The sequence below is a fragment of the Danio rerio genome, chromosome 5 (assembly GCF_049306965.1).
Source record: "Danio rerio strain Tuebingen ecotype United States chromosome 5, GRCz12tu, whole genome shotgun sequence".
Classification (NCBI taxonomy): domain Eukaryota; kingdom Metazoa; phylum Chordata; class Actinopteri; order Cypriniformes; family Danionidae; genus Danio; species Danio rerio.
In genome coordinates, this window is record NC_133180.1 from 32,544,822 (window position 1) to 32,570,028 (window position 25,207).

The following is a 25,207-nucleotide window of genomic DNA, read 5'->3' on the forward strand; positions in this document are numbered from 1 at the left end:
TAAAAAATAAATACATAAATGAACATAATGATTATATTGTAAAGCTTCAAGATATTTCTATAGCTTTTCTTGAAAAGAAAAAGTACATTTGAAAATTCAAGGATAACAACCATAGCCAAATAAATATTAATATGGGACGCTTTTGCTGCTTCACAACTTTTTATTGGTCATTTTTTCAATGTAAAACTATTAATTCTTTCCAAATAGTTTCTTAATCATATTGTGAAATTATATATCATATTGTGAAATGTTTCCATACCTGAAGCATCCATAGCCCTGGATTATCACTGTATGTACACCCTTATAGAAAAACCATTTCATATTATTTCCACATGTGATCACATGGCTTTCTCATACTTACAATTTCACAAGTTTATACTGTTAATATTAATTATTTATATTAATAAATAAAAAAAAATATTTTCCCTAAAAGGCCCAGAATAAATTAGTAGAAAGTACATTCTTGTCTATAATTTATTATGGTGATCATCTAATTATGCATGCATGCATGCTATTTTGAAAACTAGATTTTGTTTATCGCGCAGCAATAAACATTGTTACAGGTGCAGATTCATGAATGTATCACTGTATGTTGCACAATTACTTAGATTGGTTATCTCTATATCAAAGGAGAAAACTACATTTGTACTTATTAACCTTAAACAAACACTATAGAATACACACTTGTCACTCGTATACTTTTGAATGGGGAAAAGTGCAAATGTCAAAATGTCGAATGAAGCCCCACCTTCTAGTACAGGAGCCAATCAGCGAAGGGAGGGGCTCGAACCAGACGTGAGTTTCTGCAGATTTTGTGTGATACGAACATTTAGAAATGAAACTAAATAGACAGTTGTTGTTTAATTTAACTGATTATTCGTAATATAACGTGTAATCACAAGCTTGGCAAGTATTTTTGTAGAATTTTATGTTTCCCCGTTCAGACAGAATACCCGAGCATACTGCCCAAAAGGCGTTTCAAAGATGGCTGCCGTGTGAAATGACTTGCCTTAAAGAGACTTTGCTTTAAAGGTTCTCTTAGGTAAATACTATCCTATCTTTCTAATTTGCTAACATTTTACATCAATAACCAACACACTAGATTTGGTTCCTGTATTCGTTTAATAGTGCCAAGGGTATTGTCAGAACTTGGCAAATGTGCCTTTTCCTTTTATGCTAAGGCTTGGATTGATTTGCAAAATCTGCTTAATCTTGACACACTTCTGACTCCTTTAAACACCTTCTGTATAACGTCTTAAAGGATACCTAATTATTTTTTATGATCTGTTTTTTATGAATGCTGATTTTGTAATTTTTTGGGGTTTTCTGTGATTTTTTTTGTGTGAAATTTTGTGCTGCCGTCTTGACCAGGTTTCACTGAAAGAAGAGAGAGTACTGTCTCAATGTCATCTCCTGGCTAAAATAAGGAATTAATAATAATTAAAATATTCCAAAACTGCTCATGAATAGAAAAACTGATAATTTCACGAACACATTTATATTTACAGTATATACAATAAACTGTTCACCATAATCTAACTCAAACGTCAGAATTCAACAAAAATGAGCAGGGATGCCTGATTAGAAGTGAATTCCTGTTGTTATGGTGTGATTTTATCCTCTTAGAAGGGTCTTCAGGCTCAACATTCTGGTAAACGAGTCTCAAACTCTCTCAGTTTGCGTGTGTGTGTGCATTTATGGCAAACTCTTGATGTTTTATAGAGTCAACTACTTCAATGTTGTGTGCTCTTGGCTGATTTATAAAATAAGTTGTCATTACAAAAGTTTTTTTATGGCCATTTGTGCTTTTTCAATAATTAAGTTATATGAAGCACAGCGACACCAAAAAGTAAGTTAAATGAAACAGTTTTGTAGCCTTCCAGTGAAGTAGTGATGTTTAAACATTACTTTCTTTTCTTCTACCAAAAATGAACAAACAAATCCAGAGGGTTATTGTAACAAGAAACAAAAAACTTAATATGGATCAATGAACCTAAGTATTGTAATATGTTGAGTAGTTTTTTTAGAACGGCAAGATCACTTAGTTTTAGTAATCCTGTCATATTTTCAGTTTTCTGTCTGCGTCTGCTTATTCTCCATGTGCTGCGTTTCTGGATGATTCGGCAGGCTCAGAGTCGTGCGTTTTTTCTGTGTGTTTTTGTTCCATGGAGCTCTGTGTTGATTCCTGTAGGCTCCGACCTTCTGTTTCCATGGGTAAAGCCCAGCATGCTGCTGTGCCCAGCAAGCCAAATATTAAATACACAGACAGAGTCAGGTATACCGATGACTTCAGAAGGACCTGAAGGGGGACACACACAAACACCACACAGCAAAGCATCAAAACATGTTCAATACACTTGATCGTCTTAGGGAACTGGAAGACGACTGTACCTGAGCGATAAATGGTGTGACGAGAGCTCCAACACGAGACATCCCGCTGCTTGTACCAATGCCAATTGCCCGGGTCGCTGTAGGGAAAACCTGAGGAGGCCAAGACAAGAGAAAAAAAAGACATTTAAAAAGAATTCTGCTGGGATTTACTGAAGTACAATAAGCTGCTTTGTGATGAAGCCTCACCTCAGGTGTATAAACATATGCAATCTGCCAGCCTGCATTGATGCTGGTTCGAGCAATGAAAATAAAGACTGTGAGAACTATTCTGGAAATAGTCAAGAGATAAACATGTTGTCATTTTCAGTCACGTCACAAATATTTAGCTTTAAATTCGTGCCTTTTCTTTGCATGCAACATTGACGTTACAGAACAGAATAGCTCTTTCCACATTATTTAAAAAAATAAATATAAATATAATATAAAAAATATATAAATATATTATCGCCATTCATTTCAACTTCACATCCTTTGGATTTTCTCTGCAAATGTTTCCAGAGTTATTAACATAAACAACAGTCTAGACAACCTATGAAGTTGGGGAAAATCTCTTTTTTTGTCTTTAAATTTTGCACAGTAACAAGATGTTTTTGCATTGGCTGCAATAGAAATAGAGATTAATTCATGAATAATCACACTGTGAATACAGTATTTATACACTGTAAAAAGTGATTAGTTCACACAAAAAATAAACTTGATGCCTTATAATTATTAAGTATATTAAGTGCATATTTATAAAATAGTCCAAGTTTTAATGTATTTACTTAGATTTTCTAAGTAAAGTAAACTTGTCACTTTTAAAGGAATAGTTCCTTTTTACCTTTTTACCTAAAATTACCTTTTAATTTACTCACCCTCAAGACGTCTTTGATGTATATGACATTACTTTCGGACTAATACAACAATTATCGGCTCTTCAGTATAATGGTGTTGGGTTGAGGCTTTTATTTTGAAGCTTTCAAAAAGCACATAGACCAGTATTCTCAAACTCAATTCTTGGACGGCCACAGGTCTGCACAGTTTAGCTTCAACCACTTCTAGCTCAAGTCTCTAGTAGCCTTGAACACCTTGATTAGTCAGATCAGCTTTGTTTAATTAGGGTTGGAGCAAAACCGCAGAGCTGTGGCCCTCCAGGAATCCAGTTTGAGACCTATCACATGGACCCTCTCACAAGACGGTTATGAATGACACATTTAATGATCATCAGCATCTTAAATCATTAAAAGCTTTTAATATTTAGATAAAACACATTTACAAATCCATTTTATTATATAATCTTTACATCAAATTACAAAAAAAAAGCCAAAACAAAATATTTATGCGAGGCGTTTCCAATGCAGTGTCTATGGATGGGACAGTAAATTTGATCTTGTTATCTCTTCTGCCTGCGGTTATCTTAAGCCATTTTCCCCCTGTGTCTTCATAACACTGTTGTTCAGTTTTCACCGCCAGGGGTTAACACATGTCTTATGATATGAAGCAGATCAATGTGTTTTTTAACAATAATATTTTTATTTTCAAATCATAAACTCCTATCACTGACTTCCATTGGCTGCTGAATGCACGTTATATGTTTGTGGAATTGTAAAAGCAATATATAACATTATACAGTGTTATATAAAATATAATTTTGTAATGTTACATAAAAAACTGTTTTCCAGTACTCGGTTGCAGCTGAAAGAGCATCCACTGTCTAAAACATATGCTGGTGGTTGGTGGTTCATTCCACTGTGGTGATCCCTGATGAAAAAACATTGTGCATTTATGAAGTGTATTTCATACAGGTGAGTGGGCTTGACAAACCACCTGTAGAAACACACACTCTCTCTCTCTAAAAAAAAAAAAAACACTCCCTCTCTACTCTAGAACTAAATTGCTGAATTCCTCCTTTTGTAAGCCACTTTGAACAGAAGTGTCTGCTAAATGAGTAGATAAATGTAAATGCATTGTACAGTAATGCCAAGCCAACTAGTTTTCTTGCTTATCATCATGTTTTTTGGTAAACAAACCATGTGGCAAGTAGTTCCTGCGAGATGTTTATTCCCAGAGTTTCAGCTTTGAATGCGTCTTACTTTATGCATAATAAATCGTATACATCAGTTGCAAAAAACATGCATTCGGCCACCACAAGAACTCAGTTGTTGAAGTTAATAATTTAGGAAATATGAAATAATTCTGGATAAGATATGCATTAACACCCTGGCAGCGTATAGGTTAGCTTGATGAAAAGTAAAAGCCACTATCCAACGGCAAAATACAGCATGGAGGAGCCAGGATAAAATATAAAACCACACCGACTGTGTTTGTCCGACAAAAAAAAATCTTATACAAATTTTATGGTTTAAGGGTGAACTATTAACTAAATAAGGCAGCATGTTTACTAAAGTAAAGTAACTAATCTCTTTTTACAGTGAGATATTTATTATCTTTAATGAACGTACCTGTGTGTGCAGGCGTATAGTGGTAAAATACACACAGTGAACAGTGAAAAACAAATCACCATGCTTTTTCTCCGGCTAATTCGATTAACCATCCATAGTGCTACCAGAAGACCTATTCTGACATCAAGACACAAGTTAGTTTAAAGCTTGTACGTCTGCATTTATATTTGCAAGAACATGTGAGAGGAGAGAATATCCGAGAGTCACGTCACCTGGAAATTCAGCAAAGGTGGTCCATAGGAGGTCCAAATAATCATCTATAGTCAGATGTTGGCACATCAAACTGCACTGATGCTCTATGTTTGAGTTTTCAGTGACTGAAATAAGACATTTTGACATTGATGTTCACAATATACACACTTGCCTAGTGTTTGAAATGGTTGTGAAAATGGAATTAAGATTATTAAAATTATAAGAACACAGTAAAAATTTTTATATATAAAAATTAAAAGTTGTCTGTTTTTTTGTCATTTATTTAATTTTTCCATTTATTTAAGCTTTTGAATTGCATTATATAATCTTGATCTTTGCTTCAACAGCTTTCGATGTTGAACATTTTGAAAAAAAGTGACTTTTATTGACATTAATGAATAGTTTGAAGTGATACAGTTGTAGTCAGAATTATTAGCCATCCTTTGATTTTTTATTTCTTTTAAAAATTTTTTTAGATAATATAATTTACAGAGCAAGGAAATTTTCACAGTATGTCTGATAATATATTTTTCTTCTGGAAAAAGTTTTATTTGTTTTATTTTGGCTAGAATAAAAGCAGTTTTCGTTTTTTTAATAAACATTCATTCATTTATTTTCTTGTTGGCTTAGTCCCTTTATTTATTTAAGCTATTTTTTTTTCCGATCGTCTGCTGAACAAACCATCGATATTCACCTTATTCATGAGCGGGTGCAGCCATTTGAATCTTTTTGGCTCGAGACTTGCAGTCTCATTCACTTCCATTCATTTTTAGACGTTAAAAACAGCTTGTTCTGCTGCTTGATGTTGCAAACTGATATTTTCTTCCTATATTATTCTACTTTGTCTGTACAGTCATGAACACACTTGTTTGTAGAACAAGTAGTTTGACTGTAAACCTTACTCCTCTGACCTCTTTGTACAAAAAAGTGTAAAAATTTTTATTTTATTAATTTTACTTTTTAACAATAAAAAGCTATAAAATGAAAAAGAAAAAATCTATTAACAATAATGTTTCTAGAAATACATTAAATGCAGCACAATACTGCTAAGAAGTAAGGTTGCATGATATTTGAAAAATCTGATATGGCGCTATTTTATTTTTCTGTGATAAATATTGCGATATGAATACAGTTCTACAAGACAGAATAGCAGTATTTGAGGAGTCTAACAGTATTTCATCACAATGCAAAAAATGCTTTTCTTATTTGCTTTGTCTTGTTTATAGTCCTAATATCTAATATCTTGTTGCATATAAAGATAAACTTCATATAAATAGAGTAATCAAATACAATTCTTTAGCTCTTGGTCATAATTATAAATAATAATGATAACAATAATAATATTTCACAAAATTTCAAATCTCATTGTCTTATTGAAAAAACCCTGCGTTAATTACACACAAAAACCTTTTAGTTAAAGTCTTGTTTTAGCACATTTCATGATGAGCTTAGCCACAAAAAGCGCTTACACACCACTCACCACCACATGCAGATCCTGCCTGAAACAGCTCAGTGGTCAGCAGCACAAGACCATAATATAAAAAAGCACTGAAAAACCTGCCCATGGAAACAAGTAAGTGGTCAGTCATGTTTTCCCAAGATTAATATGAAACTATTTGAAATCTTTTTCAAATGAATCTGCATACCAGATACACCAAACCAAAAGCGTCGTCCTGCGGTATTCTGGAATAAACAGATCTTTAATTCTCCCACGGTCAGTCTAGAACACATAAACACACATGTTGCTCTTGTGACACTACAGGCAAAATCAGTTTTTCATTAAGTTTTTTTTTTTTTTTTTATTAAGTAAAATGTCTTAAATACATACGGTTTAAGTTTTTTTTTGTCAATGTCAATTTTTTTCATACAGCATTATCAAACACATTGACATGTTGACCAGTGTGCTGCACAATACACATCACAACAAAGAAAAACATAAAATACTAGCTTTAATAATAAATTTTTTACATTTTAATAGATAAAATGCCACACCAAAGAGATTTCAAGCTAGATTCAAAAGCAGACAGAGATGAAACAGATCTAATACAGAGAGGCAGAGCATTCCACAACCGATGACCAGCAGTTGCGAAAGCACGGTCACCCCTACATTTCAGCCTCGACTCAGGGACATAATCTCTGGTTAGATGACCTAAGAGACCGACCAGCCTGATGCTCAATCAACATATCTGACAGATAAGAAGGTGCCAGATCATTTAGAGATTTAAAAACCAAGAGAAGAATTTTAAAAGTGACTCGATAGTGCACAGGCAACCAGTGCAAGGAGCGTAAAACTAGTGTAATTATGTTTTTTGGTACTGTTTAAAAGCCTTGCAGCAGCATTTTGAACTAATTGTAAACTAATTTTGACACACTTATTAGCAATTTGTGCCTGTAGATTTCAATTACAATAAAAGATTGTTTTTCTTCTGCAATGAGCAATAAATTTCTCATTGAAACTGTTATATAAAGTACATTTTCTGAATATTAATTCCCATACACACTGCAAATAAAATAAATGCTTTTCTTGTTTTTGGTTTGGAAAAAATATTATTTTACTTGCCTCACTGCAGATAATTAAGTTGTTTTAAGGGGGGGAAACATACAATTTCAAAACTCAAAGTCAAAAAAATTTATTTCAAAATTATTTGTGTTAATAAAAACTTGTCTAGAAAATGCTTCTTGATTTAAGAGCTTTTAAATATATATACTAAAAAATTTTTTTTTTGCAGTGCAGAATTTGCCTGATTATATGCAATATTTTATTCAACAGAAAGTCAGGGATATTTATTTATTTTCTGTCTGTTTGCAATATTGTGAAGTGATAAAAATAATACCCAAACCCAATTTTAATTTGTAAAAACCTTTGAGTGCAATCTTGAACCTAACATCATCCAAAGTTCAGATTTTTTTTTGTGTAACTGTATGCAAATTAGCACACATCTTATGAAATAATGCCCTATTTACATATGTAAACAAAACATTTAGAAAAAACTTGCAATTCTTAACTGGGGAAGCATGCTTGGTCAAAATAAGTTTTATTTTGCCTCAAAAATTAGAATTTCTTTCATAAAATTTGAAATAAAAGATGTCATTGTAGTGTTAAATACCTGTGTGTTTGCTATGAGTCTTCCCGCAGGCACTGAGCTCTTATTATCTGCTGCGATGCGTATCAGAGTGTTCAGAGCCTTGTCGCTTCGCCCCCTCAATACATCAAATCTAGCACTCTCTGGTAACCACTACACAATATGCAAAATGTAGAATTAATACAGTTATATGAGTTTCAGACACTTTAAAGGGGACCTATTATGCAAAAATCACTTTCATAAGGGATTAAAACACAATTATTTGGCAACAGTGTGTGATCATAGCCAGTCCCGAACGATAAAAATGAATTAATAATATTTTTTATAGTCACACTTGATTAAAAAGTCTGCGGAAACACTTTGATTGACATTTTGCCTTTCTACATGTCATCACAGTGAGAAAGTCCCACCCATTAGTGATAATCTCTCTCATTAGGATAAACAGCCCTGAGTAAGATGAAGCTGTCAGCCATTAGAGTTTTTACTTTTTACTGAAGATAATGTCAGCGACAAAGAGGCACTAGGATTCAAAAATGCACACTGTACTCTCCGAAAACCTTCTGCTGAGGCGCTTCTTTTCACATTTTCAGTTTTTCACACAGATAACGATGGTCCTGTTTTGAACCTACCACTATGCTGACACATATTGATTTGTAGCTCCACTCTTTTTTTAAAAAGAGCAAAATCTCTTTAAAGTGTTTAATTTAAATTTAAAGTGGCTGTCACCAAACTACCACAATTTGGATCAAAAACTAAAAATGTCAGTTTTAAAGAGTTATAAACAATAATTTGTGGTGTATTTTGTGCTGAAACTGCACATTTACACTCTAGGAACATCGAAGACTTATTTTACATCTTGTAAAAAGCAGCATAATAGGTCTCCTTTAAGGTAAAAGCCTTGTCAGTAGTATTGTTACAGCCATACATACACAGCAGGAGGCAGCAAACACAAGCAGAGGAAGGTTAGTGAAAGCCAGCAGCCATTTCCAGCCTAATGTGGGCATGACCAGTATAGCCAGAACCACCTCAAACACAGCGCCCACAGCCCAGAACACCTAGTAGAACACAACAGACACATTTATTGTTATAAGTTATCTCCTGTTTTTATATATATATATATATATATATATATATATATATATATATATATATATATATATATATATATATATATATATATATATATATATATATAAAGCTGCTTTGACATAATTTACATTGCATAAAGGGCTATGCAAATAAAGGCTGTTTAGCAATTATTTAACAAAAATGCTATTATTAATGATTTAAGTGCATGTAAGGATGGTGATGGTGATCTATTAAAAATGTATGTTCAGGTTAATTTATAAATAACAACCTACAATTTCTGTTTTCAGTCAGATTCAGCATTAATCAGCTAAGTTAATTTAGTGTTGTAAAATAATCAGTTGTCGAAATTACCGCTAATAGTACTATGGCCGGCCCTCTGGATTTCACTGGGAGGAATTCAGTATATAATGTCACTCTGTAAAGGAAATAAAGAACAAATAATATGAAAGAATGCACTTAAAGTCAACTGAAATAGAAAGAAATAAGACAAATATTAGAGTTTACATGACCACAAAACCAGTCATACGTGTCATTTTTCCACAATTGGGATTTATAAATTATCTGAAATCTGAATAAATAAGCTTATGAGCAGCAAATACGCAGAAAAAATCTTGGTTGTCCAAAGTTGTTCCAGTAAAGTTTTGAAAAAGTTTTAAAGGAAATTTACAAAATATCTTCTTTGGTTACCCCTTTACCGGGTGAAAAACCATGTATGGTAACCTTAAGCGTCATTGATTACAATATATGCAGGTCCGTAGCCAGCCCTGGTGTAAGGTGTGGTTCTTTTTTCTAAAAAATGTGGAACATTTTGAAGTTTATTTGCCTTATTTTCTATTTAATTACGAAATGTAAATACTGCATTTTAGTGACATTTTAAGCACTATTTTTTAGCTGGATAGCTTGTCGGATGGTCATCATAAGTTTCATAACCACACTTTTTAATGTGCAAAAATATTTCCTGATGAATATTACATGAATAAATACTTATTTTTAATACACAAATTTATTACATCATATATCATTGGAAAAAAAAAAGAAAATCTGGTAAAGTTTTAAATTAAAAACTGTAGTCTATTGTCATTTACAATGGAAATAACAAAGACCACATTCAAATTCAACAGAATTTTGCAATTTGAATGAAAACAAAATGTAAACATTTTTCTAGTTTCTCTTGTCAAAAAGTACATATGATTGAAAATTCATGGATAACAACAGTCAGATTAGTATTTAAATTCATTTTTTAAATGGGTCATTTTTGGTGCTTCACGACTTTTTATTGGTCAATTTTTGTTTGAAGAATAAGGTCCAAGATTTACAATAAAAATTACTTGTGAAATACTTTCCCTATTTATAAACAGTACAGTCGTGAGAAATGACTTCAATTACATCTGATTGTATGTTTTCTTGCACAGCTGGATGTTGGAAAAATAATAGTTAGCATTGGCTAAAACTGATTAGCTGAACTCCCACCAAAGCGATTGCCAACAGAGAATTTGTCTTAGCCTTTTTCAGTGGGTGATTTTCACATTTTATGATGGTGCAGCAGTCAAAATAATAAAAATGAGCTCATCTATGGGACAAATTCGGGACCTTTGTCATTGAGGGGTGGGTCTTTCGAACCACCCGAATCCCCCCTGGCTACGGGCCTGACATGTGTGTGTTTTTTGTCATTAAATGTCAAAAGTCCTGTAATAAGTAACACTCTAGGGTTTTTTTAATGAGCATTTCCGAGTGAGTGTTAATATTGTAATAATGTTTGTTATAAAAGAAAAATCAGCAATTTTGACCTATATAATATTTGCAATTGCATGCAACATACTGTAAGACTACTTTTGTGGTTTAGAGTCACACATTGTTTTAATATTAACAGAATCATATAACATGTGTCAAGGCAATACTTAAAACAGCTTAATATCTACAAGACTAAGCTAAGGTATAAATGGAAAGACTCACGACTGAGGGGCTCCTCCTAGGCCAAATCCCACAAGGCCTTGCAACACCAACATCCAGCCGTAAACAGGCGCAAACGCACTGAGTAACCCAAAGTAAAGTGTCCACAGCATGCACATTGTTAAACACTGACAGAGAAAACAGTGAGGCAACAATGACTTTCTTTTGAAGTTCTTATAGTATTCATTTACTCAGTTCACATCTGCTAGATTTACCACATACCACTTTTCGGCCATACTTGTCTGAAATGTTTCCCCAAAACGTGGAACTGAGCATCATCCCAACGAACACTACCTAAAAAGATATCCAATTAAAGTGTTCCAATTAAAGGTATATACTGTAGCTCACCTAAAAAAATGAAACCATAACATTCTTCGTTCATTTACTCTTTACTCCAAACCCATTTGATTTTGCTTTTCAAATAATAACACAAAATAACAATAATAATATATTTAATGATAATATATTTAATATATATAATGATAATATATTTTTTGTCTTTTCATTGAAAGTCTATTATTTACACAAAACACTGATGCTTTAAAACATTCACAAAGAGATACATCCTTATGTGAATCAAGTAGTTTTTTTTCCCTAAATGTTAAGAAATATGATGATAAACAAACAAGCAAAAATAGTTTTTTTTATACATGCACATTGAACATGAGACACGTGAACATACAGAAATAAACAGAAATTTCTCAAATATAATTTAAAATATCTTCATTTGTGTTCTGAAGAGGATCTAATTTCTTATGGCTTTGGAATGGCTACATAAATAATCACTGAGCATTTGGAATTCAAAATATTAAATATGATAAAAGAGCCTAATTTTAACCTTAAAAAATCAATATGTGACCCTGGCCAACTTAAGTTGCATGGGTATATTTTTAGTAATTTACCAATTTTCTATTGTTTTATGTCAAAAATCTAGAATAGATTCTTTGGAATATTAGGTAAGTTATTTACAGATGTATTTACAGCATTTGTCCATTAGTAATATGCTAAAGTCTTCATTTGGGCAACCTTAAAGGTGATTTTCTCCATTTTTTGATTTTTCTGAACTCTCTGGTTCCAAATGTTCAAACAAACGAATCATAACCAAATATTATTCAATTCTAACAATCTATGCATAAATGGAGATCATATTTATTCAGATTTCTAAAATGTTACACTTATGTCCAGGGTGACTTATAAAATATTTTTAAACCCAATACTGTGTCATATTTTTTAAATAAAATGTAGATATTTAAAGGGATAGTTCACCAGAATGATTAGACAAATTATTTACTTAACCTCAAGTGTTCCCAAACCCTTATGAGCTTCTGTTGAACCCAAATGAAGATACTTTGAAGAAAGCTGGATGGAAACCTATAACCATTTACTTCCGAAATAAAGAATACTTTGGAAGTCATTGATTGCAGTTTTTCAGCTTTCTTCAAACTATCTTGTTTATCAAAAATAAAGAAAATGTATTAGTTTTGAAACTAAGCGTGACTGAATTATGACAGAATTAGCATTTTTTGGGGAGAACTGTTCCTTTAACAGTGTTAATGCGCATCAGTGAATGAACTGACCACTACTATGAAAGCCACTTTCCAGCTCAGAAGCCTCCATTCACAGTGCAGTTGAGGAGAAAGAACACTTAGGAGCACCATTTCCATAGCATCCACCATCTTTACACACACAAGAGGTTTTGGAACGATCAGATAAAAAGCTTTAAGTAAATGGATTGAACTCAACAAACTGAAGTTTGAAATTATTCATTTTTTCCTCACCCATGCGATTCCAGTTAACATAGTGAGCTTCCACTGAAATCTTCCAAAACCAATAGCCTCAACTGCTTCCTCAACAGTGAAGATTTCTGAGGACAAACACATATCTCATGAAAAGATATTGCTTATACTTCAAAAAAAAAAAAAACAAAAAAAAAAAAAAACAGATACACCTTTTTTTTAGCTGTTTTCTCAAAGGAACACTCATCTTTTTGTGAAAATAGACTTCTAGAGTTAAACCATCTGGGTCTAGCGTGATCTTAGCTTAGCATAGATCATTGAATCGAATTAGACCATTAGCAAAGCATCTCACTTAAAAATAACCAAGAGATCATTTTCCTTTTTACAGCTTGACTCTTATGCAGTTAGATTGTGTACTGTTAAAAATTAAAAGCACTGTGTATTATTATTGAGCCTGCTGAGCGCTGGTATGGTACCAAATGAAAGCATAATTCCTAGGCATATTAAACAGGAAAATAGGTCATTTTTGGTCAACATTTTACTTCTGTCCTAGTACATAATGTAACTACAGAAAAACCATGTTTTAAAATGGAAAATTGTCTAAACTATTTGGTAACCTTTGTGCAAGATGCTAATAATAACCTAATCCAATTCCATGATCTTTGTTAAGTTACGCAAAAAGTTCACCCACCAGACCTGGAGATCGACTGAATGCAATCAAAATGGAAAAACTCAACAGCTGAAAAACTCTCAACTCCTTTAAGACTGAGCCGCGAACTAATATTTAGGCTTTAGGTTTCAGGCTTGGGTTTAAACTTATGGAACGGAGAAAGGTTTTGACCTGTCCATTTATCCTCAAATATAAAAGTCTAATAGAGATGCCAACCTGAGTTTCCAGAGCCTCTGGTCTTTCTGTCTCCCAAATCCTCTTGCTCCAGATTAACACAAGCTCCTTCATCGTGAGGCTCATTATTTTCAGATTTAAGGATGCTTTTGTCATTTTTCTGAAATTTCTCAAGACTAAACAAAAATGTAGATTTTAGTATGTTTTTCAAAACACTATGCAAAATCTGATACAATCTTTTTTACTTAATATTGAGTAACTATTGTGGCCTTTTTAAAAACTATACAGCAATTTAATACAGTAAATTTTCAGGCCACGATTTTTATTTTTTAGCCAATGAAAATCTCTATGAAACAGTGAAAAAAATGAAAGGACAGATTTGAATCAGCATTACCTGACGTCTTTCCAGCGATTATAAGCCACTTGCACTGATCTTGTCAACCTACTCATTTCACCTGGTTTTAACGAAATACAACCAAGTAGGACATGCTCCTGGATAAACATCTGTGTTGATCCTGGAACAACATTCCAATCAGCCAATCAGACTTAGTTATGAATACAGTTTCAAATATGGGAATGATGTTCCAGAATCAACATAAATTTTAATTTAAGATTGCTCTGGGCCAAATCGCTTCTAGAACCTTGAACAGGTTTGACCAGTGTGCCACTCTTACATCAACTCTTCAGACTTGGTAAACTAAGTGAGGAGGTTTGCCTCAAGCACTCCTTCCTTTCTTGAGCAAATAACCCACATCACTGCATCATATTTCCTACAAACACCGCTAACAGGAACTGATCCAGATCAAAGTGATCTGTGAGATTCTTTGATCCAGTAGAAATTTTGTTACATATATAGTATGTATTACAGTAAGTATTATTGTATGTTACATTTGAAATGAAATCAAAATGTACTTTTCTTTTTTAATGTACAGGGCAGTGGAGATTACAAACAGGAAAGTGAGGGGAGCGGAGAGAGGTAAAGGACTGGCAAAGGACTAAGCTGGGAATCGAACTCAGGTCACCGTGAACACCTTGGTGCCATGTGTCGACCCACTAACCACTAGGCTTTTGGCACTGACCTTATTTTTTCTATGCATATAGTCGAGCTTGTTTTAAAGGATGTATCTGAAATTTTATCAAATATCATAATCTTTCCTCCTCACAAACTACTTTTCCCCACTACTTTTCTTTCCTTCTGGGCTTTTAGGAGGGGTTATCAGTGAGGGTCTCGTTTCTGCTCTGCCTTCATCCATTCATCAGTCTTCTTTCAGCCACAGCCATATCACCCTGCATCCCAAGAACGGTTACTCACTGGAGCTAAGTAGGCTGAGCCTGGTCAGTACCAGGATAGGAGACCAGATGAGAAAATTAGGTTGCTGTTGAAAGTGATGTTAGTGAGGCCAGCAGGGGGCACTCAACCTGTGGTCTGTGTGAGTCCTAATGCCCAAGTAAAAGTGAAGGGGATACTTTACTGTCAGTGGGTGCCGTCTTTCGGATGAGCCCGATTCGAAAGGTCCTGATTCTGTGTGGTCATTAGAAATCCTATAGCACTTCTCGTAGGAAGTAAGGGTGTAGCTCCAGTGTCCTGGCCAAATGCCCTCTCTGCCCTTAACCATCATGGCCTCCCAATTATCCCCATCCACTGAATTGGCTCTATTACTGTCTCTCCACTCCACCAATAGCTGGTGTGTGGTGAGTAAACTGACACTGTTGTCCTGTGGCTGCCGTCGCATCATCCATGTGGATGCTACATACTGGTGGTGGTGCGGAAAGACCCCCCGCCATGCTTTGGGTGTATGGCCATACACAATAAATGCGGTATATTAGATATTTGCAATTCTCTGTTCGGAGGGTTACCAGCTAATTCTCTTAAGATTTTACAATACATCCAAAATTCTGCTGCATGTGTGTTGACGCATACATCGTCTCGGTCTCACGTCACTCCTACCTCCAACAGCTTCACTGGCTGCCCGTCAAGTCTCGTATTGATTTAATGACATTGATCTTAACATGTAAAGCGGTTCATGGTTCTGCTCCAGGTTACATTTGTGACCTGTTATCCATTTCTTCTGCCTCTCACTGTCTAAGCTCTGCCTTTGGTCCTACACTGTTTCAGCCTTGCTTCAAACTAAGCACAATGGGAGGTAGGGCGTCCTCTTTCCATGCTACCAAACTATGGAATGCTTTTCCTACTAACATTAGGAATACTGGTTCAGTGGATGGTTTTAAAAAGCTACTTAAAACTCATTTGCTTAGGACTGTTTTTAATTTGTGATATCTTTTATTCTTACTGTGTTTTTTACTGTATTTCGTTATTGTTTTACTGTGCTTTGTTGTTTTTACTTTCTTGTCAGGACTTTGGGTTTTAGAAAAAGGTGTTATAAATAAAATATAATATTAGTATTATTATTTAAGTACACACATTACATGACATTACATTTCTTTCATTTTGTTAGCAACCCCCCACTTCCAGTTGGTTCTCAAAGAATGAAATTGTGCACAGTCCTACATTTTTTCTCATTTTAGGACCATTTCTAGTGGATGTACTTGACAATAGAGGAAAAAAGGACTTCCATTTTAACTTCCATTTCATGGCAGTTTTTAAGTCACACTGATCATCAACTCACTAACAGAAAGATCCATGAACCGATCCTTGTGTGTCAAATAAAAGAGACGTGCAAAATGTGTAGGGCGGGAGGGCCCGAGGAGTGGAATTGGAAACCACTGGTATAAACTTACAGGATTTTAGTGAAGGCATCCGCATTCTCTGTTGAACTAGGTAATGAGGAACTTGCTTTGTTTGTCTATTAGTTTTATTAAAACAAATTTAATAATAAAAAAATCTATCTATCCATCCATCCATCCATCCATCTATCAAAGTCATCTGAGTAATTTATTTATTTGTTTCATTTTTATTGTTAAGACATAAAATACTGTTAGGGTTGTTGAACATTTGAAGTTCTAAAGCAGCAGTTTTCTTGATAAAGACATGATAGAGCCATTAGAAACTGATTTGGAAATGACCTTATTTTAATATAGTCAGTTGTGAACTGAGGTGGGCCGGTCTGAGGCTTGAAACTCCAGGGCTAAAAAGGAGTCCCACTCCGGCCCTGCTCAGAATTCTCATTTTTAGATGAAATGATTCTTTTCATTAAATTTTTTTTAACTAATAAAATGTTTATACAGTAAATATCACCAGATTTTTCATGGCTCTGCAAGGTTAACAGTTACAGTCATGGTTTAGAAAGCACACTGTAGGTTTAAAGTTTCACTTTCAGTTTTGCAAATGAAGAGTGGATGTGAATTTGCATGACATGGCAGAATAACGGTGAAGCAGCAGTTTTTGTGAAGGGGTCTCTGAGAAACAACAACACGCTCATTCAGAGCTTGTTTATGAACATGTCAGAAGGTAGGTTAAGCATTAATAAATTCGAAAAAAACTGCATATATCTAACTATTTAGGTAATGTAAAGAAAACGTTTATCCAAAAAATCTCTTGTATTTCCTGGTCCTTTACCGTGTTGTACACCTAATGCATTGGTAATACTTTCAATTCATTTCAAAAACACTGCCACACAGGTGCAAGCTATTCTGATCATTTCTTGTTTTGATTCATTATGATGGACCCTCTAAAGAGCAAGCTAGTGGTGAGAGCATGCAGCTCAGTGAGGAGCAGCTGTGTCAGATAGAGAAGAACAGACGTGCTGCACTGCAAAGACTGGCCAGCCGAAACGTACCTGTGCCTGTTGGAGAAAGCTGGAGAAGACACATTGGGACTGAATTTGCAAAACCATATTTTACAAAAGTAAGTGATGCTACTCAGTATGAGACTTTAGCAAAATAGCAATGAGCAGGGGAAGTTAGAGAACAAGACTTTAACCTGTTGGTTCTTGTTTTTACAGCTCATGTCTTTTGTTACAATTGAGAGGAAATGTTCTACTGTTTATCCCAGCCTCGAGCAGGTGTTTTATTGGACAACTTTGTGCGCAATTGAAGATGTAAGCTCCCTAATGTGTGTAAAAGTATAGGTGGTTTTCTGTACACACTACTGATTGTATACCTGTACATACCTTGTCAATTTGTATATATGCATTCACTATTTACATCTACTTTTAAATGTATTTATTATCTGTTTTTTGTCCTGTCTCTTTCATTCTGTTGCACTAGAAGCTTTTTGTTGTGATAACAAATTTCTTGAATGTGCGAACACCTGGCAACAAAGCCCTTTCTGATTCTGATTGTATTTTGGTTGACAGGTAAAAGTTGTTATTCTCGGGCAAGACCCCTATCATCATCCAGGACAGGCCCATGGTTTGGCCTTCAGTGTGCTGAGGCCAAAATCACCTCCTCCCAGGTGCCACATGTGATCAGCTGAGCAAATGCTTATTTTCCTATCATCTACACACACAGAAAATAGATCAGACCACACAGTACATTTATAAATGTTCTGTTTTGTTTATTGCAGTTTGGAAAACATATTTATGGAGCTACAAGAAGACATTGATGGATTCCAGCACCCAGGACATGGAGACCTCACAGAATGGGGTAAACAAGGTAATCTAAAAACATTTTTTAAATATCTGGTACCAGTCAGATTTATTTATTTATAATAGAATGCAAAATGTGCTCAGTAAACTGATCAAAATTGATTAGATCTGATTTCTAAATTATCATGTTACATTGAAGATTGTAGCAATGGCTTTTAAAGTTTCAGCTTTACAAAATTACACACACACACACACACACACACACACACACACACACACACACACACACACACACACACACACACACACACACACACACACATATATATATAAATATATATATATATATATATATATATATATATATATATATATATATATATATACACTATAGATTTGAAATATTTTTACATAAGAAATTAGTTATTTATGAATTGTTACAACGTTTTCCAACATTACCTTTCCTTTTTGTCATTGAAAAATGCTTACCAAGGAGACATTTAAATGGTAGTGTACAGTATGCCCTTTTGTGTTTCACTGAGAACTATTTTTTTACACATTTGTAATATTATCAAACTTTAGAACAGTAGTGTGTGAGCCTAAATGACTAAGACATCAAGAATTACAAGTGTTATTATAATCTAAGTTTTCTTGAAGGGTTAGTTTACCCAAAAATGAAAATGATGTTATTATTAATTCTCATGTTGTTCCAAATCCCTGATATTCTAAATTAAATATGAAAGCTCCCTCATGCTCCATAGACAACAACGCTCGTGACTCTTTCAACAAAAGTCCAAACACTAAAATACATCACCACAGTAGATGCTTTCAGTGGATCGATTGAAATATTTTCATATTATTTTGAAATATATTTGTCTTTTCTCAATATATATTTTTATATGAAATATTTTCATTATATTTTTAAAAGACTTTTGTGCGCACATAAAACAAAAATAATTATTCAGTATAGGGTCAGTATAGGGTACATACTCAGGACAGCGATTCGCTCTTTATGCATATTGCACCTGGTGGCTCTCTTGACATAGCTCAGATGCCCTGTGCTTTGTTTCAAACAGAGGAAGTCACACGCAAACATCTTGGTTATACATCAGTGCACAGCACTTTCGTGAATGCACACCCTATACCAAGGGTGCCCAGACTTTTCGGTATAAAGGGACAAAAAACCAAATATCATTGATAGCCATGGTCTGAAGGAGCAGCTTTTTCCCCAGAGCTGTAGCCTGTGCCACCCCTCCTCTTTGTACACATTAACAGTCACCCCCCTCCCTCCCTCCCTCACTCCCCATCTTCCTGATGTTCTGCTGCTAATGCACAAAGACACTTTATGGATATTCATGTTTGCACTCATTTTCCACAATGTAAATACTGTGACTTATTACATTTAGTATATTTTATCTTACATCTTATATTTTTAGTATTATGTCTAATGTTTGTTTTATGTGACTTATTACATTTAGTATATTTTATCTTGCATCTTATATTTTAGTATTATGTCTATTGTTTGTTTTCTCTCTTTTTATATTGCTGCTGGTCTCTGTGAGTTACCAAACACATTTCGTTGTATAACTACAATGACAATAAAAGTTCTTTACTTCTTTACTTTACTGAAGATAAATATACTGAACCATTTTACATAAAAGTTGTCATGGGTAATTTTCTGATTTATTTCATAATATTAAAAAGAAAAAGAAAACATGACATTGAATGTATTAACTAATGCAGAATAACTTATTAATTATAAATTATTGCAATAAAAAAGTAAACAAGTACATTTATTACACTTACATTGAATACACTAGTCAAGCCTTTGCCTTGATTCGCTCACCAAAGTCTCTGTATTGTTCTCCATCAGTCGGGTGACAATATATACATTCTAAACTAAATCTGATTAATTTACACCATTTGAATAGAACAATTTAATTTCAGTTGGCTGTTTTGTAGGTCATCGATAATACAAACAAAGAAAAGGTTACATTAAATTTGAATTGATAATCTCTAAATCATTCTCCCTTTCTTCTCAGATGGGATGGCATGCCAATTCAATGTTTGGGTATCTGTGCCATATTCTGACACTGAGGAGAAGAAGCTGTTGAATACAGTAATTTTTGTTTTATGTGCGCACAAAAGTATCTTGTAGCTTCATAATATTTTAATTGAACCACTGAAACCATATGACCTGTTTTTGGGATTTTATTTTGAACTAGTCCTGTTAAAGGAGGATGAGGGAGCTCTCAGATTTCATCTAAAATATCTTAATTTGCACTCTGAAGATGAACAAAGTTCTCAGGGGTTTGAAACAACATGAGGGTGAGTTAATTTATAACAGATTTTTCATTTATGGGTAAACTGATCTATTAAGTTGATTGTGAATTTGGTTCCCATGGTCAGGTGTATTGCTGCTAAATTCTGTGCTGACAGTGAGGGCTCATCAACCCACCTCTCATGAAGGTCGAGGCTGGGAGATCTTCACAGATGCTGTGGTCCTGTGGCTTAGCAGGAACCTCAAAGGCCTGGTCTTCCTGCTTTGGGGTTCATATGCTCAGAAAAAAGGCAGAGTCATTGACAGGGTAAAGGAGCAGAAGTATAACATGCTAACATACAATGCTCAGCATAATTGAGTACACCTTATTTTGATAATTAATGTTTTGATCCATATTTTAGTGAATAAAGGCAATTTATTTTTGGTGCATTTAAACATAACAGACTTATTTAACAGATATATTTATTAAAATAATATTTTAGTCACCAAACATATTTAAAGTATATATTAAAAATAATTCAATTAAATTCAAGCAAACTATTGCAAACTACAAAATTACAACCAAATTATTCATTTTATTAAATTTTTTAGCTTCTCTTGATTTTTCCTTTTTTTTTTTTTTAAATTTGTATTTAATATTTTTCTATGACAAGTAATTTTGGGTGTACGAGTTTTTGGACTGTTATCGTTAGTTATTGTATTAGATAAGCTCCAGGTTTGGCTTCAGTACTGACTAATCCAATGTATATGCACTAATATAATATTGTAGAGCTTCCTATTAAAAATATGAATTTAAAAGAGAGATTTGTGAGGAGTGTACTTATATATGCTAATCACTGTATTTATCAAGAATTTACTCATTTTAACTAATATAAAAGTATACACATTTAGAGATTAACTTTTTTCTCATTTCTGTTTCTCCCCCAGAAACGTCATCATGTTCTTGAGACTTCACATCCATCACCGTACTCTGTACATTTAGGCTTTTCTGGATGTAGGCACTTTTCTAAAGCGAATATGTTACTAAAAGCATCAGGAAAGAAGCCAGTTGAATGGACAGCTCTATGAAGTAATATGCAGTTTGTTCTTTAAAATCCTTTTTTTGTTGTTGTTAAACATATCACAGCTGCATACAGCTGCAACTAGGTTGACATTGTGATCATCTTGACGTACTAAAACAATTACATAACTATATAAACACAATTAATAAATGTATTTACTGTACTTTGTCAAATTGGGCATACGACCTGTAATTCCATGCACTCACCTGTAGGTAAAATGCTATTTTGATAAAAAAGAGAGTTTAAAGAGAATTTAAAATGTATTTGTGGAAAGATAGAAGTTTAGTGAAACATGTTATAAAACACAACCCTCAAATACTGTCTTTTTCATGCACAACCTCATTAGCATTTCCATAAATAGATTTTAATTGACAGTTCAATACTGTTTTTTAACTACATCAAATTTTGCACAAAAAAAAAATTGAAATGTATATTTAGATCACAACACTGTGTAGTCCGCCTTGAGCATTTGGGAACGAGGCCAGTCTCACATTATAAAAAAGAAAAAAGCAAAGAAAAATAGGACACTACGACAGCCCATGCAGGGCATGTTTCATAGCGGGATGTCCATAAATCCAGGTGATGCAGCCATAATAAGCAGTGTCCCACTTCAACTCTTCCTGGACCTTTTTTTCTCTTCCACTGGCCGCCAGAACACATACAGTACACCACTGCTCTCTGCACCACTGGCACTACTCCATTCCCCCACAAGACTCTCAACTGCAACAAACCCAACTGGATCGTATTTTGTTTTATTTTCATTAAAACATGTACTGCCTGAACTCTAAGGTAAGTCCTACTTAACAACTATTCACTGTATCGTATGTAGCCAGAGAGCTTATTTCTTGGCAATGGACTTTTGACCTTAACCTAAATTCAATGATATATAGAAATTGCATTACTGTGTGGTGCACATATGTTTAAACTTCCCACATATGTGCTTTTTCTAATGTTGTGCAGGGAATATGATCTTTGGCAGCTACCATCATGGTCATTTTAATCTCTTTGTATTTAAAGAGGGTTGTGTTTAGTTACAAGAAAGCATCGGTTTCAGTACAGTAACAACAAACCTATCAATTAGGTCAAAGGTGGTTGAAGACACTAACTAGTGTTATAAATATTAATATGGCCATCTTGTGCTCCTGTGGAATTTTCGATTTATGAATTCCATAAATCATTTTACATCCATCCCATAATTCACCTGTGTGCCTGGTTGATTTGTTAATTGCAAGGCATAAAATACTATAGTTATTTGAAGTGAACCATACTTTAGTAAAAGTAATGTAATTAATCTTTTTGTGGTAATTCTATAGTTGCTGTGAAGCAATAGAACTGCTACAGTAATATAAACAAATTACCCAATACTGTAGTGATTTTCAAACAATGGGGTATTTTATACTACACCACAGACAGTTTAATGTAGTAAAAACTAAAGTATACTACAGTTTATCTGTTCACTATAGTTAATTCTACAATATGCAATGCCATTCATTAATAAAAAGTTGTCAATAGGCCCACTATAATATATAAAGTATAACACACACATATACACATACACTATAGTCCAAAACCACTAATGTTAGTATGGCATATTTACTATAAATTATTATAGTTTTCTTTTCGTGTGGGTAAACTATTAGTCGAATAGACATTGTAGGATGGTTACTTTACCTTTTATTGTTGTCTCTTTGAAATTATTTGACAATTCTAAGTAAAAATCGGAACTAACAACTGACTAAATGTTTGCTTCAAATCTTCCAAACGCAGTAAAATTAGTTGAACCAATGACGTGAGTTTGGGGGCGGGACAATCATTTGGTCTGACCAATGACACAAGATGTGTCAAATAGATAAAAGGAAACTTAAGCTACTTACTTGAGTGATCTTGTTAATTTGGTACAAAAGAGCAGGGAAGCATTGATGATGACATTTCGTAAGTAAATATGGTTTTGCTTGGTTTATGGTAAACATCACACGTTTGTAGAAAGTCTGATGGGTATAATTATTATTAGGCTAACTTTTCATTTGATTTTTTGCGTCATCGCGCAATTCTGAAAAAGCGTGTCTTGTGTGAAATTAGGTTCTCAAGTTCTTGTAAATAATATTGTCATAACAATGACTTTCCCACCAGTTGAATGAAATCAGTATTGTTTATGTCGTAATACATTCACTGTAATAAAGTCCACAAAACTCCATATCTGTCCGATTGTAAAACAAATTAAACAACAAATTCGCTTCCAGCAATCAAATACAAGTGCTTATCATTTTAATCATGTCTTAATCTTTCAAACCATTTTACAAGCTTTAGTGAGGACTGATGTAGACAGTACAGGTCACCTTTTTTTTTTTTTTTTGCTTGGTGGGCTATACGCTCACTTAGTACCAGGTTGGACCCCATTTGCCTTCAGATCTGTCTTAATCCGTCTTGGCATTGGTTCAATAAGGTACTGGAAATATTTGATTTTGATCCATACTGACATGATAGCATCACGCAGTTGCTGCAGGTTTGTCGGCTGCACATCCATGATTTTCCCGTTCCACCACATCCCAAAAGTGCTTTATTGGGTTGAGTTCTGGTCACTGTGGGGGCCATTTGAGTACAGTGAACTCATTGTCATGTTCAGGAAATCAGTCTGAGATGATTCGCGCTTTATGACATGGTGAGTTATCCTGCTTTAAATAGTCAACAGAAGATAGGTACACTGTGGTCATAAAGGGATGGACATGGTTAGCAACAATGCTCAGGTAGGCTGTGGCACTAACACGATGCTCAGTTGGTCCTAATGGGCCCAAAGTGTGTTAAGAAAATATCCCCAACCACCACCAGCCTGAACCGTTGATACAAGGCAGGATAGATCCATGCTTTAATGTTGTTGATAGGATCCGAATGTCGCAGCAAAAATTGAGACTCATCACACCAGGCAGTGGTTTTCCAGTATTTTATGGTCCAATTTTGGTGAGCCTGTGCAAATTGTAGTCTTAGTTTCCTGTTCCTAGCTGACAGAATTGGCACCGCGGTGTGGTCTTCTGCTGCTGTAGCCCATCTGCCTCAAGGTTTGAGGTATTGTGTGTTCAGAGATGCTCTTCTGCACACCTCAGTTGTAACAAGGGGTTATTTGAGTTACTGTTGGCTTTGTCAGCTCAAACCAGTCTGGCCATTCTCCTCTGACCTCTGTCATCAACAAGGCATTTGCACTCACAGAACTGCCAGTTACTGGATATTTCCTTTTTTTCAGACCATTCTCTGTAAACCCTAGAAATGGATGTGCGTGAAAATCCCAGTAGGTCATCAGTTTATGAAATACTCAGACCAGCCTGTCTGGCACCAACAACCATGCCATGTTCAAAGTCACTTAAATCATCTTTCTTCTCCAATCGGATGCTTTGTTTGAACTGCAGCAGATCGTCTTTGCCATGTCTACATGCCTAAATGCATTAAGTTGCTGCCTTGTAATTGTGTTAACAAGTACTTGGACAGGTGTACCTAATAAAGTGGCCGGTGACAGTTTGTCTGCTTTTCGACTACAAACAAAGGTTTGTTGTCAAACTGGCCTATAGGGCTGTACTATACTGCAAAGTCAGACATTTATTTATTTTTTTTTAAACTAAAGACTGCTTTTATTCCAGCCAAATGAATTGTCTTGAAGAACAAA

At 34.3% G+C, this 25,207-nt stretch overlaps 3 protein-coding genes across 16 annotated transcripts in view; 2 read left to right on the forward strand and 1 right to left on the reverse strand.

Moving 5' to 3' along the window:
• ungb (uracil DNA glycosylase b) overlaps positions 1 to 22,344 on the forward strand; it is a 51,556-nt gene extending 29,212 nt beyond the window's left edge. For 3 of the 12 annotated variants that reach the window (XM_073952295.1, XM_073952293.1, XM_073952294.1), the window contains 8 exons: positions 14,659 to 14,743; positions 14,934 to 15,061; positions 17,362 to 17,531; positions 17,629 to 17,724; positions 17,983 to 18,080; positions 18,192 to 18,280; positions 20,623 to 20,801; positions 21,422 to 22,344. In XM_073952295.1, coding sequence (XP_073808396.1) covers positions 17,382 to 17,531; positions 17,629 to 17,724; positions 17,983 to 18,080; positions 18,192 to 18,280; positions 20,623 to 20,801; positions 21,422 to 21,562 — 753 coding nt within the window. In that variant the 5' untranslated portion in view covers positions 14,659 to 14,743; positions 14,934 to 15,061; positions 17,362 to 17,381 and the 3' untranslated portion in view covers positions 21,563 to 22,344. Of the gene's footprint in view, positions 1 to 2,285; positions 2,583 to 14,551; positions 15,062 to 15,150; positions 17,136 to 17,361; positions 17,532 to 17,628; positions 17,725 to 17,982; positions 18,081 to 18,191; positions 18,281 to 20,622; positions 20,802 to 21,421 lie in introns of those variants that run through there. The other 9 variants (XM_073952301.1, XM_073952298.1, XM_073952297.1 and 6 more) reach the window with 6 other exon arrangements.
• myo1hb (myosin IHb) overlaps positions 1 to 25,207 on the forward strand; it is a 55,141-nt gene that overhangs the window by 2,216 nt on the left and 27,718 nt on the right. The window contains exon 1 of one of the 3 annotated variants that reach the window (XM_068221451.2): positions 22,079 to 22,344. The exons of 1 other annotated variant lie outside the window; for it this stretch is intronic. In XM_068221451.2, coding sequence (XP_068077552.1) covers positions 22,324 to 22,344 — 21 coding nt within the window. In that variant the 5' untranslated portion in view covers positions 22,079 to 22,323. Of the gene's footprint in view, positions 1 to 22,078; positions 22,345 to 23,431; positions 23,488 to 25,207 lie in introns of those variants that run through there. One more of the 3 variants, XM_073952278.1, reaches the window with a different exon arrangement.
• svopb (SV2 related protein b) lies at positions 1,319 to 21,340 on the reverse strand. Its single transcript, XM_073952287.1, has 17 exons — positions 20,672 to 21,340; positions 14,121 to 14,241; positions 13,769 to 13,902; positions 12,925 to 13,010; positions 12,724 to 12,822; positions 11,369 to 11,440; positions 11,150 to 11,274; positions 9,548 to 9,611; positions 9,037 to 9,162; positions 8,132 to 8,260; positions 6,671 to 6,744; positions 6,505 to 6,581; positions 5,045 to 5,149; positions 4,833 to 4,944; positions 2,578 to 2,659; positions 2,392 to 2,481; positions 1,319 to 2,299 (listed from the first exon to the last, which is right to left on the reverse strand). The coding sequence occupies exons 1-17, from the start codon at positions 20,676 to 20,678 to the stop codon at positions 2,090 to 2,092; spliced, it is 1,713 nt and encodes a 570-aa protein (XP_073808388.1). The 5' UTR covers positions 20,679 to 21,340; the 3' UTR covers positions 1,319 to 2,089.